The sequence below is a fragment of the Schistocerca cancellata genome, chromosome 1, assembly GCF_023864275.1.
Source record: "Schistocerca cancellata isolate TAMUIC-IGC-003103 chromosome 1, iqSchCanc2.1, whole genome shotgun sequence".
Taxonomy (NCBI): Eukaryota; Metazoa; Arthropoda; class Insecta; order Orthoptera; family Acrididae; genus Schistocerca; species Schistocerca cancellata.
In genome coordinates, this window is record NC_064626.1 from 784,329,279 (window position 1) to 784,343,918 (window position 14,640).

Consider the following 14,640-nt stretch of genomic DNA (forward strand, 5'->3'; position numbering starts at 1 on the left):
ATGTTTATCGGGGGTATGTTTTCCTAGAAACAGCGATCGCTTGAACTGGTGGGAAAACAGAAAATTACTGTGCCCAACATTATACCAACAGGTTCTGAAAATATTATGTAATACAGCTATCTAGGTGTCCTGTGAATACCGTTCCAAAGTAGGACAAAGATGCGCCAAGAAAAGAAACTGACTCGCTTCAAGTAAAATAGATCAAATTTTATTTCTAAATCATAATATTGTCTAATGTTTCCTTGTTGGGTACATATATTGTCGTACTGACTGTAAATGACGCCTAACTACTTAATTACAATTACGTTTATGTATTTTATTGCATTTTGTCTCCAACAAAATTATGAACACAAAACAAGAGTAAGTCTTACGTCTACAATTTCGCACTTAATGAAATGTATTTACTATTTTGTTCTAATATTTTTATTTTTACAGGGGATAAAATGCAAAACATTTAAATTTCAGAACTACTAGGGACATTACATAAAATTATTACTTATCTTTGTATGATCTTTAAAAATAAACAAGATAACAATACAGCTATAATGACCTGAATTAAAAGTGCAAGGAGGCTTCTTTTTATTTATTTTTTTGAGTCAATGGTGAGTGAAGGGTCATGGAAAAGAGCTAGTTCATTCCAGTGAGTGAGAACTTCTGATCTGTAAAGAACGGTTTTGCCCATCTCTAGGCTGCAGGTGGTAGGAAACACTGGAAGAATTCAGTCTTTTGAATCGTTTAGTTAGCTACGAACCATTACTGTGTCTGCAAAGAAAATAAATGTTGCCATGCCTTGACTCAATGATCTTAATAGATTCATGACACCCAGATATTCATCGTAGACTACCATTGGTATTCCCTTTTATAAGAGACCAGAGGAGTCGAGATTTTACGAGTTTAACCGCAGAGAATGAAGCCCTATGGCTTACTGACAATACAAGCGAGTGCCACGGTGGATCTTCTCAATAGCTGGACTGTTGGCTGTGTGCATACTGCAAGACGACAGGAGGAACTGGACTGGTTAGTGATCTCAGTCTGCCAGCGCTCACTCTGAGGAAACTGCGAGAGAGTGGTGAAAAGTAGAGCCTCCGAATTCTTCGTGTGAGCCCTCTTAAAGTTTCTGAAATAAAGCAGAATTTATCACCATTCTACATTTTCATTCTTCATGTCTTCTTTCTTAACGAGAGACCACTTTGTTAATACCGTCACTGTCGAATGTTTGACTTCGTTGTCGGAGCCACAACGTTACATCTGCCTGCACCACTTCATCTCTAAGAAAGGGAAGTCCTCGAAGTTTTGGAAACAGACGAAAATCGAACGTGGCCAAGTCGGGACTGTACGGAGGATGATTGATGACAGTGAACCCAAGGCATCCGATTATTCCAGATATCGCAGCGCTCGTGTGTGTCTGGCATTTCATGTTGAAGGAGAGGGAGCTCCATGTGTAGACGAACGCAGAGGACTGCAAATATGTAGACTTGAAGAATAAAGATGTACACTACTGGCCATTAACATTGCTACACCACGAAGATGACGTGCTACAGCCGCGAAATTTAACCGACAGGAAGAAGATACTGTGACAGGCAAATGATTAGCTTTTCAGAGCATTCACACAAGGTTGGCGCCGGTGGCGACACCTGCAACGTGCTGACATGAGGAAAGTTTCCAACCGATTTCTCATACACAAACAGTAGTTGACCGGCGTTGCCTGGTGAAACGTTGTTGTGATGCCTCGTGTAAGGAGGAGAAATGCGTACCATCACGTTTCCGACTTTGATAAAGGTTGGATTGTAGCCTATCGCGGTTGCGGTTTATCGTATCGCGACATTGCTGCTCGCGTTGGTCGAGATCCTATGACTGTTAGCAGAATATGGAATCAGTGTGTACAGGAGGGTAATACGGAACGCCGTGCTGGATCTCAACGGCCTCGTATCACTAGCAGTCGAGATGACTGGCATCTTATCCGCATGACTGTAACCGATCGTGCAGCCACGTCTCGATCCTTGAGTCAACAGATGAGGACGTTTGCAAGACAACAACCATCTGCACGAAGAGTTCGACGACGTTTGTAGCAGCATGGACTATCAGCTCGGAGACCATGGCTGCGGTTACCCTTGACGCTGCATCACAGACAGGAGCGCCTGCGATGGTATACTCAACGACGACCCTGGGTGCACGAATGGCAAAACGTCATTTTTTCGGATGAATCCAGGTTCTGTTTACAGCCTCATGATGGTCGCATCCGTGTTTGGCGACATCGCGGTGAACGCACATTGGAAGCATGTATTCGTCATCGCCATGCTGGCGTATCACCCGGCGTGATGGTATGGGGTGCCATTGGTTACACGTCTCGGTCACCTCTTTTTCGCATTGACGGCACATTGAACAGTGAACGTTACATTTCAGATGTGTTACGACCCGTGGCTCTACCCTTTATTCGATCCCTACGAAACTCTACATTTCAGCAGGATAATGCACGACCGCATGTTGCAGGTCCTGTACGGGCCTTTCTGCATACAGACTGGCTCGTCACAATACGCCAGTCACTACTCTTGATGAACCGTGGTATCGCGTTGAAGCTGCATGGGCAGTTGTACCTGTACGCGCCATCCAAGCTCTGTTTGACTCAAGGCTGTTATTACGGCCAGAGGTGGTTGTTCTGGGTACTGATTTCTCAGGATCTACGCACCCAAATTGCTTGAAAATGTAATCACATGTCAGTTCTAGTATACTATATTTGCCCAATGAATACCCTTTTATCATCTGCATTTCTTCTTGGAGTAGCAATTTTAATGGCCAGTAGAGTAGAATATTAACAGGGTTTTTTTTATTTAAAAAGCATTAAGAGTTTTCACGTAAAATTTCAGATGTACTACTTTTCAGCATGCCTTCGTAGAACAATCCGTTACTATTCGGTTTAGGGAGACAGACGTGTTGCGGCACTGGAATGATGTAGGTGGCTCTTAACGGAAAGTGTTTCTAGAATAAAATTGTAAATACTACACCATCGGTATTCGCATATTTCTAGTCTAAATAATATTGCAGTGGCTGCCTGCGGCTAGTTATTGTGTACTCTTACCTGATAAGCAGTGACAGCAATAAATTCTGCTTCTGGGAAGCTGAAGCTCGCTTTCTGACAGGTCTCTAAGTTCAGCAAACTGCTTGTCTTGAAAATGTGCACAACTGGAACGTACTTGTGCATGGACGACACCAGTATCTGAAATTGAAATAGCTGTTACCGTAAAAATACAACTCTCTCAGGAGATATATATTTCACGCAGTGATAACTGACTTACTGTCTATCTTAATGTGAATGTTAAGACTTGTTTTATTAACGTATTTTTTTGCAGAAATATCCCACGCTGTGCACTGAGAGTCATAACGTGAAATGCAGCGTTGAAGAGGTGGTTGACATTCAGTGTGTGTCATTCTGCGGCTACTGGTGTGAGAATGTATAGAGACCGTTTATGTAAATTGGCTAATTTACCACTTTGCAGAAATACTTCACGTGATTCAAAGTCACATACCTAAAATTTTGTAATTACATAGAATTCTCGTTAAAACACTTTGTGTATGACTGATTTACTGTTGCCTTGTACTGTTATTATTTTTTAAGTATTTCTTAGTTTATCATTGAGCTAGAACTGCAGGGCATACATAACGCGTTTTTGTGAACTGTAATTAGTCATTATTAAAACAAACTGATGTTTGCAGCAAAAGAAAAAAAAGAAGAAGACACGTATGGAAAATTTCGTGCTTTGAGGGTTATGACAGAACCGTTGATAAAGCGTTAAAAGTCTACAAACATATTGCATAGTAAAATGACGTTCATATGACTCTTCAGATATTAACTATAGGGCATGACGTAACTTCACGTGTGTCCCAGGGAAGCCTGTTGGGTCCCTTGCTGTTCACGTTGTATATTAATGACCTTGCCGAGCACATTAACAGAAATTTCTAATCGCCCCTTACAGTAATCTCAAACTTTCTGCAGGTGATGCAGTTATCTACAATGAAGTACAGCCTGAAAGATGCTGCACAAATATTCAGTCAGATGTTGATAACGTTTCAAAACGTTACACAGACTGGCAACTTGGTTTAAGTGTTCAGAAATTTAAATTGTGCGTTTGACAAAACGAAAACATGTAGTATCCTATTACTACAACATCAACGAATCACAGTTGGGATCGGTATACTCATACAATTACCTCGGATAACATTGTGTAGGGACATGAACTGGAACGATAATACTGGCCCAGTCATGAGTAAAGAAGGTACCAGCCTTCGGTTTATTGGTAGAATACTAGGGAAACGCTACAAAGCAGATTTATTACAAATCACACATTGGACACATCCTTGAACATTACTTAAGAATGTGAGACGTTTACCTGATAGGACTAACAGGGGATATTAAACGTGTACATAGAAGGGCACCACGAATGGTCAAGGGTTTATTTGATGCATGAGGGAGTGTTAAAGCGATTGCGCGAACTGCAGTTATTTGATGCAGTGTTTTGATTTTTGAGACGGTAACTAGTGTGTGAATGTGTGTGTGTGTGTGTTTGTATGCTATAATGTACCTTTCAGTGGATAATTAATTGTGTAAATTTTACTGGCAACAGTATGATACCAGTTCTGTTCCAAGCTTGTTGGGTTACAAAGGTTGATTAAACTACTGCGCAAAACATTTATTATTAGATTTCACATATCGATATACATCTTCAAAAGTTAACCAGCTGTTAACGTGATAGCCGGCCGGGGTGGCCAAGCGGTTAAAGGCGCTACAGTCTGGAACCGCGCGACCGCTGCGGTCGCGGGTTCGAATCCTGCCTCGGGCATGGATGTGTGTGATGTCCTTAGGTTAGTTAGGTTTAAGTAGTTCTAAGTTCTAGGGGACTGATGACCATAGAAGTTAAGTCTCATAGTGCTCAGAGCCATTTTTTTTTGTTAACGTGATAGACTGAAAAATTAGTATCTGATGCAATGATTATCATAATTATTACGGTCTTGTTTTCTTTTGTGAACGTAATGTAGTGTAATAATTTTATTGCATGTGTGATTGTTGTAATAGTGTTAGCATACGTGTATGTTGGATGAACATAGTCAATGTGTAGTCATTATGCTTTTTTCCTTATAAATGAATGTTATATTTGTTGGTATAATCGAGGGAAGTTCTCACTTGGGAAAGTGAAGAACAAATTTTGGGATTTAATTGTACCAGACTTAAATGAGAGTTTCACAGTCGGTCAGAAGCGTGGTAGGAAAGGCCAAACAAAATTTCATAGCATCCATATCCCTTATTTAACAAGCTGTATCGTAATACACTGAGGCAACAAAAGTCATGGCATAGCGATATGCACATAGGCAGATGGTGCTAGTATCGCATATACAATGTATAAAAGGGCAGTGAATTGGTGGAGCTGTCTTTTGTCCTCTGGTGATTCTTGTGAAGAGATTTCTCACGTGATTATGGCAGCACGACGGGAATTAACAGACTTTGAACGCGGAATGGTAGTTGGAGCTAGACGCTTGAGACATTCCATTTCGGAAGTCATTAGGGAATGCAGTACTCCGAGATCCACAGTGTCAAGAGCGTGCCAAATTTCAGGCACTACCCATCACCATGGACAACGCAGTGGCCGACGGCCGTCACTTAACTCCCGAGAGCAGAGGCGTTTGCATAGAACTGTCAGTGCTAGCAGACAAGCAACACTGCTTGAAATAACCTCGGAAATCAATGTGAGACGTGTGACGAACGTATCTATTAGATCAGTGCGGCGAAATTCAGTGTTAATGGGCTATGGCATCAGACGACCGATGCGAGTGCCTTTGCTAACAATAAGTCATCTCCTGCAGCACCACTCTTGGGCTCGTGACCATTTTGGACGCTAGACGACTGGAAAAACGAGGCCTGGTCAGATGAGTCCCAATTTCAGCTGGTAGGAACTGATGGTTGAGCTCTTTCTTTTTTTTTGTGGTTTTAGGGCGCACAACTTCAATGGTCATTAGCGCCCTGACTACTCTAAGAATGCACCGCGAGGCACAAGTTGACAACAACAACTAAAAAGGGAAAACACGATAAAAGAGACTGACAGGCATAGGATTAAAAAACAACATCATCAAATGTCCTTAGCGAGGTTCGTCAAATTGATAAAACAAAGAACACGAGCAGCTGCTCGTGGGTCATCCGCTAAAATGGCATCGAAAGTATTAGGCAGGTTAAGATCGAGGCGCAGTTGGTTAAGATCTGGACAGGACAGTAAAATGTGTCTAACCGTCAGCAAGTGCCCACATGGGCAGAACGGCGCCGGCGCAGCCGTCAGCAGATGGCGATGGCTGAACCGGCAGTGTCCAATTCTTAACCTTGCTAAAACGACCTCCTCCCGCCGAGAAGGGCGTGAGGAGGACGTCAAAGCCACGGGAAGAGGTTTTAAGGCCCGAAGCTTGTTGTCGGTAAGTGCAGCCCAATCGGCATGCCACAGCGACACAACGCGCCGACAAATGACCCTGCTAAAATCGGACGAAGGGACACAACAAGAAGCTGTCCGAGGCTGGAGGACCGCAGCCTTGGCCGCGGCATCTGCAGCTTCGTTCCCAGGGATACCGACATGGCCAGGAACCCACATAAAGCTAACCGGCGGACCGACGTCCACCAGCCACTGAAGAGAGCGTTGGATCCGGTGTACGAAAGGGTGAACCGGGTACGGATCACTGAGGCTCTGGATGGCGCTCAGGGAATCTGAGCAGATGACATAAGCAGAATGTCGGTGGCGGCAGATGTAAAGAACAGCCTGGTAGAGGGCAAAGAGCTCAGCTGTGAAGACCGAACAATGGTCATGGAGCCGGTATTTGAAACTTTGTGCCCCGACAATAAAGGAACACCCGACCCCGTCATTGGTCTTAGAGCCATCTGTATAAATGAAAGTCATGTTGATGAACTTCGAACGAAGTTCCAAAAAACGGGAGTGGTAGACCGAACCGGGGGTGACCTCTTTTGGGAGCGAGCTGAGGTCAAGGTGAACGCGGACCTGAGCCTGGAGCCAAGGTGGCGTGCGGCTCTCGCCCACTCGAAAGGTTGCAGGGAGTGAAAAATGAAGGTGTTGAAGGAGGCGACGAAAGCGAACTCCAGGGGGTAGCAGGGCAGAGACATACAACCCGTATTGAAGGTCAAGAGAGTCGTCAAAAAAGGAACGATAAGACGGATGGTCGGGCATTGACAGTAGCCGACAGGCATACCGACAAAGCAGTATATCGCGCCGGTAAGTGAGTGGCAATTCGCCAGCGTCAGCATGAAGACTCTCTACGGGACTGGTATAAAATGCTCCGATCGCAAGTCGTAAACCCCGATGTTGTATGGAGTTGAGGCGGCGTAAGATGGATGGCCGTGCAGAGGAGTATACGAAGCTCCCATAATCCAGCTTGGAGCGGACGATCGACCGATATAGACGAAGTAGGACGGTTCGATCCGCTCCCCACGACATACCACTGAGAACACGGAGGACATTTAAAGAACGGGTACAACGGGCGGCCAAATATGACACATGTGGAGACCAGCTAAGTTTCCTGTCAAAGGTGAGGCCTAAAAATTTGGTTGTCTCCACGATTGGGAGAGCAACGGGACCAAGTCGTAAGGACGGTGGGAGAAACTCTTTGTAGCGCCAGAAGTTAATACAGACCGTCTTCTCGGCAGAAAAACGGAAGCCATTGGCGACACTCCAGGAGTAAAGACGGTCAAGAGAACGCTGAAGACAGCACTCCAGGACTCGTGTACGCTGCGCGCTGCAATAGATGGTAAAATCGTCCACAAAAAGGGAGCCTGATACATCAGCTGAGAGGCAGTCCATTATTGGATTGATCGCGATGGCGAACAGAGCGACGCTCAAAACTGAGCCCTGTGGCACCCCATTCTCCTGGCGAAAGGTGTCGGACAGGACAGAACCCACACGTACCCTGAACTGTCGATCCATTAAAAAGGAACGAATAAAAAGAGGGAGGCGACCGCGAAGGCCCCATGTATGCAAGGTGCGGAGAATGCCCGCCCTCCAACAGGTGTCGTAAGCCTTCTCCAAATCAAAGAACACAGCCGCGGTCGGGCGCTTCCGCAAGAAGTTATTCATAATGAAGGTCGACAAGGTAACCAGATGGTCAACAGCAGAGCGGCGCCTACGAAAGCCACATTGGACATTGGTAAGTAGGCGTCGAGACTCAAGCAGCCAAACCAATCGAGAGTTAACCATTCGCTCCATCACTTTACAGACACAGCTGGTAAGTGAGATAGGTCGATAACTGGAAGGCAAGTGCTTGTCCTTCCCCGGCTTAGGAATCGGGACAACAATAGACTCGCGCCAGCATGCGGGAACATGTCCCTCAATCCAGATGCGATTGTATGTACGAAGAAGAAAACCTTTACCCGCAGGAGAAAGGTTCTTCAGCATCTGAATATGAATAGAATCAGGCCCTGGAGCGGAGGACCGTGATCGGCCAAGTGCGGTTTCGAGTTCCCGCATGGTGAATGGGGCATTATAACTTTCACAATTCGAGGAGCAAAAGTCAGGTGGCCTAGCCTCCTCTGCCTGTTTGCGGGGGAGGAAGGCAGGGTGGTAATGAGCGGAGCTCGAAACCTCGGCGAAAAAGCGGCCGAAGGCATTGGAGACAGCCTCAGGGGCCACAAGGACTTCATTCGCGACCTTCAAGCCAGAAACTGGGGAGTGGACCTTAGTGCCAGACAGCCGGCGCAGGCTACCCCAGACAACAGAAGAAGGAGTAAAACTGTTGAAGGTGCTTGTGAAAGCAGCCCAGCTGGCTTTCTTGCTTTCTTTAATAATACGACGACACTGAGCACGTAATCGTTTATAATTAATACAATTCACCACTGTAGGGTGGCGTTTAAAGGTGCGTAAAGCACGTCGACGAGCACGTAAAGCGTCTCTACATGCTCCGGTCCACCAGGGGACCGGTACGCGACGTGGAGAAGAAGTAGGGTGAGGGATGGAATATTCAGCAGCAGCGAGAATGACTTCCGTGAGGTGTGCGACCTGACGATCGCAGCTTGTGAAGGTTTGATCCTGAAAGGTCGCCCTGGAGGAGAAGAGCCCCCAGTCTGCCTTGGAGATTGTCCAACTAGAGGAGCACGGAGAGGGAGTATGCTGCAGGAGATGGATAACACACGGGAAGTGGTCGCTCGAATATGTATCAGCAAGTGAATACCACTCAAACCGGCGTGCAAGTTGGGGAGTACATATAGAGAGGTCTAAATGGGAATAGGTATGAGATGTGTCCGAAAGAAAAGTCGGGGCGCCAGTATTGAGGCAGACAAGATTGAGCTGGTTGAAAAGGTCTGCTAACAAGGAGCCCCTCGGGCAGGATGCTGGAGAGCCCCAAAGGGGATGGTGGGCATTGAAGTCTCCAGTTAACAAAAATGGTGCAGGTAGCTGAGCAATAAGTTGCATCATGTCTGCCCTGGTAACGGCAGATGACGATGGAGTGTAAACGGTACAAAAGGAAAACGTAAAAGTGGGGAGAGTAATGCGGATGGCAACTGCCTGCAGGCCGGTGTGCAACGTGATGGGATCGTAGTAAATATCATCCCGGACCAGCAACATAACCCCTCCATGAGCTGGGATACCTACCACAGGGGGTAGGTCAAAACGCACAGAGGTGTAGTGTGCCAAGGCAATGTGATCGCATGGGCGTAGCTTCGTTTCCTGGAGGGCTACGACGAGCGGACGATGCAAGCGGAGCAGCAACTTCAAGTCCTCTCGGTTGGAGCGAATGCTGCGAATATTCCAGTGAATAAGTGCCATCATAAGAAAAGGAAGATGAGAGAAGGGGTCACCTCGAAGGCCGCTTAGGGCCTGGCTTCGAGCGAGCACTGCCGCCGCTATCAGTAGGCGGACAGTCATCGTCCATGGAGTCTATAGGGTCATCGGCCATCTCGGGAGGATGGCCGGGAGGGGGAGCTTCCTCCGCCGGTGAACGGCCAGATGTACGGCTACCGGCGGTGCGGCCAGGCGAAACGGATGACGGCCTGGGGCGGCAACCGCTGGGTGGCGCAGGAGAAGAAATGCGCCGTGGCGGAGAGGGAGAACTGTGCTTCCTATGCGCCTTTTTGGAAGGACGTTTGGTGGAAGTACCGGTCGAAGGCTGGGAGGTCGAGGGACGGAGGAAGTCTGCACGGGATGGTTCCTTCTTGAAGGACCGTGCATCTGACTACGGGGTCTTCGACTTAGCAGAAGTTGAGGAAGTGGCTGGTGTCTGTGGTGTGATGGGAGGAAGAGGAGACGTCGACCGCGCGATCTTAGCACTAGCCGAACGGACGACCGTGGTGCTGAAGGTCAGATCGCATGTCTGGGTTGCTACCTCCCGGGTAGTCCGAGGAGAGGCGAGGACAGTACTATATTTCCCCGCTGGGAGCAGCGTGGGCTTCCTACTAGCCAATAGCTTGCGAGCAGCCGAGGTGGACACTTTCTCTTTGACCCGAATTTCTTGGATACAGCGTTCTTCCTTATAGACAGGACAGTCGCGGGAGGATGCGGCATGGTCACCCTGACAGTTCACACAACGAGGAGACGGAGGTGGACAGTCACCCTCATGAGCATCCCTGCCACAAGTGACACATTTAGCCGCATTGGAGCAAGACTGTCGAGTGTGATTGAAACGCTGACACTGGTAGCAGCGCGTAGGTGTCGGGACATAGGGGCGAACAGAAATAACCTCGTAGCCCGCCTTGATGCGCGATGGCAGCTTAACACTATCGAAGGTCAAGAAAAGTGTCCGGGTCGGTACAAGGTCATTGTTGACCTTTTTCATGACCCTATGGACAGCTGTCACGCCCTGCTCAGCGAGGAAAGATTGAAGCTCCTCGTCAGTCAATCCGTCGAGGGAGCTACTATAGACTACACCACGAGACGAATTCAAAGTTCGGTGGGCCTCCACCCGGACAGGGAACGTGTACAAGAGTGTGGCCCGAAGCAGTTTTTGTGCCTGAAAGGCACTCTCAGTTTCGAGTAATAAGGTACCGTTACGCAACCTGGTACAAGATTTGACAGATCCGGCTATGGCATCTACGCCCTTCTGAATAACGAAAGGGTTGACAGAGGAAAAATCCTTTCCGTCCTCAGATCGAGAAACTACGAGGAACTATGGGGCAGGCGGTAGTACTTTTGTCACTGTTGGCTGGTCACGTTTCCGTTTGTGGGTCGAAGTCGAAAGCGATGGAGTAGAATCCATTGCGGAGGAATCCCCCATGATTGCCAGCGTCTCCGATGGCGCGCTCCTTCCTTGTGGGGACCCTCTCAGAGGGCACTCCCGCCTTAGGTGAATGTTTACACCTCAGGTCACACCTCCCGAGAAACAGACGGAGGGACCAATCGGCATGGTCAGAAGGTATCAGCTCAGGCAATCACCCCTCCCCGGGCCTGGCCTTTACCAGGGGGTACGCGCGTGCCTTACATGTCTACCCAGGGCGGGGACTTACGCGTTACCCCGTCACCGGCTACGCGTGCGAACGCGTGGGTCGGCCTTCAGACACGCACAGGGAGGAAGGAAGAAGAGGAAAAGGAAGAGAGAGAGGGAGAAAGAGGACAGATTGTCTCAAACGCCGAGGCGGAGACCAGAGAAGGCAAGGAGAAGAAGGCAATGAGAAAGCAAGGAGAAGAAGGCAATGAGAAGGCAAGGAGAAGAAGGCAATGAGAAGGCAAGGAGAAAAAGGCAATGAGAAGGCAAGGAGAAAAAGGCAATGAGAAGGCAAGGAGAAAAAGGCAATGAGAAGGCAAGGAGAAGTCAAGGGAAAGAGTAAGGAAGACAGTGAGGTGGAGAAGAGCAAAGAAAGGAACCAACAAAAGGAAGGAAGAAACGAGAAGCGAAAAACCAAAAAGACCACGATTATAGGTCGTGAAACCGTCCGTCTCCGGACGCAGGCGCTAACTACCCCCGTGAGGGGGATGGACTCCTTTTAGTCGCCTCTTACGACAGGCAGGAATACCTCGGGCCTATTCTAATCCCCGGACCCGCAGGGGGGGGGGGGGGGGGGTTGAGCTCTTGTGTTACGCAGATCCCAAGAAACCATGGACCCAGGTTGGCACCAAAGCAATGTGCAAGCTGGTGGCGGCTCCATAACGATGTTGGCTGTGTTTACGTGGAAAGGACTGGGTCATTTGGTCAGATTGAATAGATTGTTGATTGGAAATGGTTATGATCGGCTACTTGGAGTCCATTTGCAGCCGTTCATGGACTTCATGTTCCCAAACAACGATGGAATTTTTATGGATGACAATGCGCCATCACCGGGCCACAGTTGTTCGCAATTGGTGTGAAGAACATTTTGGACAATTCGAGAGAGTGATTTGGCCACCCTGATCACCCGTCATGAATCCCATCGAACAATTATGGGACATAGTCGAGAGATCAGTTTGTGTTCAAAATATTGCTTCGACAACACTTTTGCTGTAATGGACGCTATAATGGCAGCATGGTTCAATATTTCTGCAGAGGACTTCCAACGACTTGTTGGCCCCCATCCCACGTCGAGCTGCTTCACTACACCGGGCAAAAGGAGGTCCGACAGTTTATTGGGAGGTATCCTATGGATTGTCACCTCAGTGTAATATGAGAATTATCGACAAGTAGCTGACAAAAATAGGTGCGAGTAGAAATCGCCCACTGAGCGTTCCGCAGAAACTTAATTACGTATACAGACAGTTCATTCATTCTGGGAATCGGGGATCTCGACCATTTTTGAATGTTATCGACATCGATACTGCCAAGATATCGAGTGATTCCAAAATTTTCAGCATGTTTTAATTACAATAATATAAATGTGGCATAAAGTAATGCACGAGGCAGGCGACCATTATTATAATAATCAGTAGTTCTCCATTCACCCTGACTGGTCGCAATGGTAAAAGTCAAACATCAGAGAAGGAATGATTTTGTTTGTAAATTGATGGTGCAGGGGAGAGACAGGAAAGCAAAGGAGAGGAAAGGGAATGGATTACTGATGTCAGCAGCAGTGGGACATTACGTGAAATCAGCGACGAGTGGAAATGTGTAGCAGACTGGGATTCGAACCCGGGATCACCAGCTTACTAGTCAACATGGTGGCAGCCAGTCAAGGAATATATTAGGGAATAGGTTTAAAGCATTTATTTCAAAGGCCCAGTCAAATCTTTACAAGTTTTCTCCCAGAACAACTTCCGCTGCGCCTACGAGACACAAGTTGCCAGCCTTTCCGAACCGAGGCAGTTCTGTCCAGATGAAACTGCTGACAAGAGACGCCTTGAGCTCTCTGCTGAAACTGCTAGTGAATTCACGCCATCGGTTTTAGTCAATAGCGTGCGTGGGATACAAATCACGTGTGCGGACGCTGGAGCATTCTGCAGCGCAGAACACAATTGCTACGCTCTTTTGTGATTCAGATCTCGAGCAGAGCAGACGTCTTTTTGGGAGGCAGAGCCTCTGGCTCTGCGTTCCGTGGCCGGCCATTGAAATCGGCTAACATGAGCCGCCTGCCCATCCGTTGCCCATTTCAATTAGTTGTTCGACATCCTAGACTGGCCTAAACCTGGTAACTTCCGACCCTAGGAGCGCCCCTTGTGTACCGTACACTGAAATATATTCTCTTTATTTTACCTGATTTCCTGTTGTGTCATTTAACGGCAGCCCTGGACGCCCACTCAAGTCCTGACCGTTCGACCTCCTGTACACTATGGTCGTAAGCCGGATCCAACAACCTTTTCCCCCCTTCCCTGCCCATGTACACTAGGCCGGGATACAGTGTGATCACAACCGCGCGGACTGTATCGGCACGCCTCACGGCCGACCCACATTCCCACCGAGGGCCACCTGTTCTCGGTTCCTGTTCCTTTCCTCAGATTGCTGCTGGAGGTCGGATGTACTTGTGTATCCGCACTCAAGAAGGTGGATCCATCGGATATGTCCGAAAGAACAGAGAACAAGCATTCATATAAATGACTTTATTGCTCGTATGACGAGTTCAGAAATTTATCTATCATCAGGTATCCAGGAGAGATTACCACACGTAGATATGGGGTTTGAAGTTTATGTGAAAGACCACTTCTCTGTGCAGTTCTGTGTTAGAACAACCTCATCTACGTACATTACGTTTCAACAGTGGCTTAGTGCGCAAGACAACTAGATCATCACATCATAGGCATTCCTAGATGTTAATTAATAAAGAAAGACTTGTCTGAGCAATTCCTTGTTCCTGAGTTGGCGTTCTCGGTAGTTGTAAGTTGGAGATTGTTGTAAGTGGGTTTTTATCCGTATCCTAAAATTGATATAAGGAGCAATTAAATGAAAACGAGACAGACTATTTAACGAGGATTGCGTGGACGTTAGTAAAGCAGGAATGTGTGTATATAGAAGTGCCTCTACTGGGAATCAGGAAAGAACGGAGTGAACATCTACCGCTGTGTCATCTGACTGTGAAAAACACGTTCGTAGCCTAGACGTGCTCGACGTGAGGTCAAGCCAGTCGTGTGTGCGTAGGACTTCACTATGGAAACCGGAAAAAGAGGAACGGCGAGGAGCAGTGTTGTTTTTGACTGCGTAAAGAGTATCAAGAAGTGAAATTCGTGCCCGAATGCCTGCTGTGTATGGCGAACTCAGCAAGTCACGTGGGCG

At 47.4% G+C, this 14,640-nt stretch overlaps 1 protein-coding gene across 1 annotated transcript in view; it reads right to left on the reverse strand.

The window, feature by feature from the left end:
• LOC126102917 (T-box transcription factor mls-1-like) overlaps positions 1–14,640 on the reverse strand; it is a 151,987-nt gene that overhangs the window by 23,299 nt on the left and 114,048 nt on the right. The window contains exon 4 of the mRNA XM_049912328.1: positions 3,077–3,214. Coding sequence (XP_049768285.1) covers positions 3,077–3,214 — 138 coding nt within the window. The remainder of the gene's footprint in view (positions 1–3,076; positions 3,215–14,640) is intronic.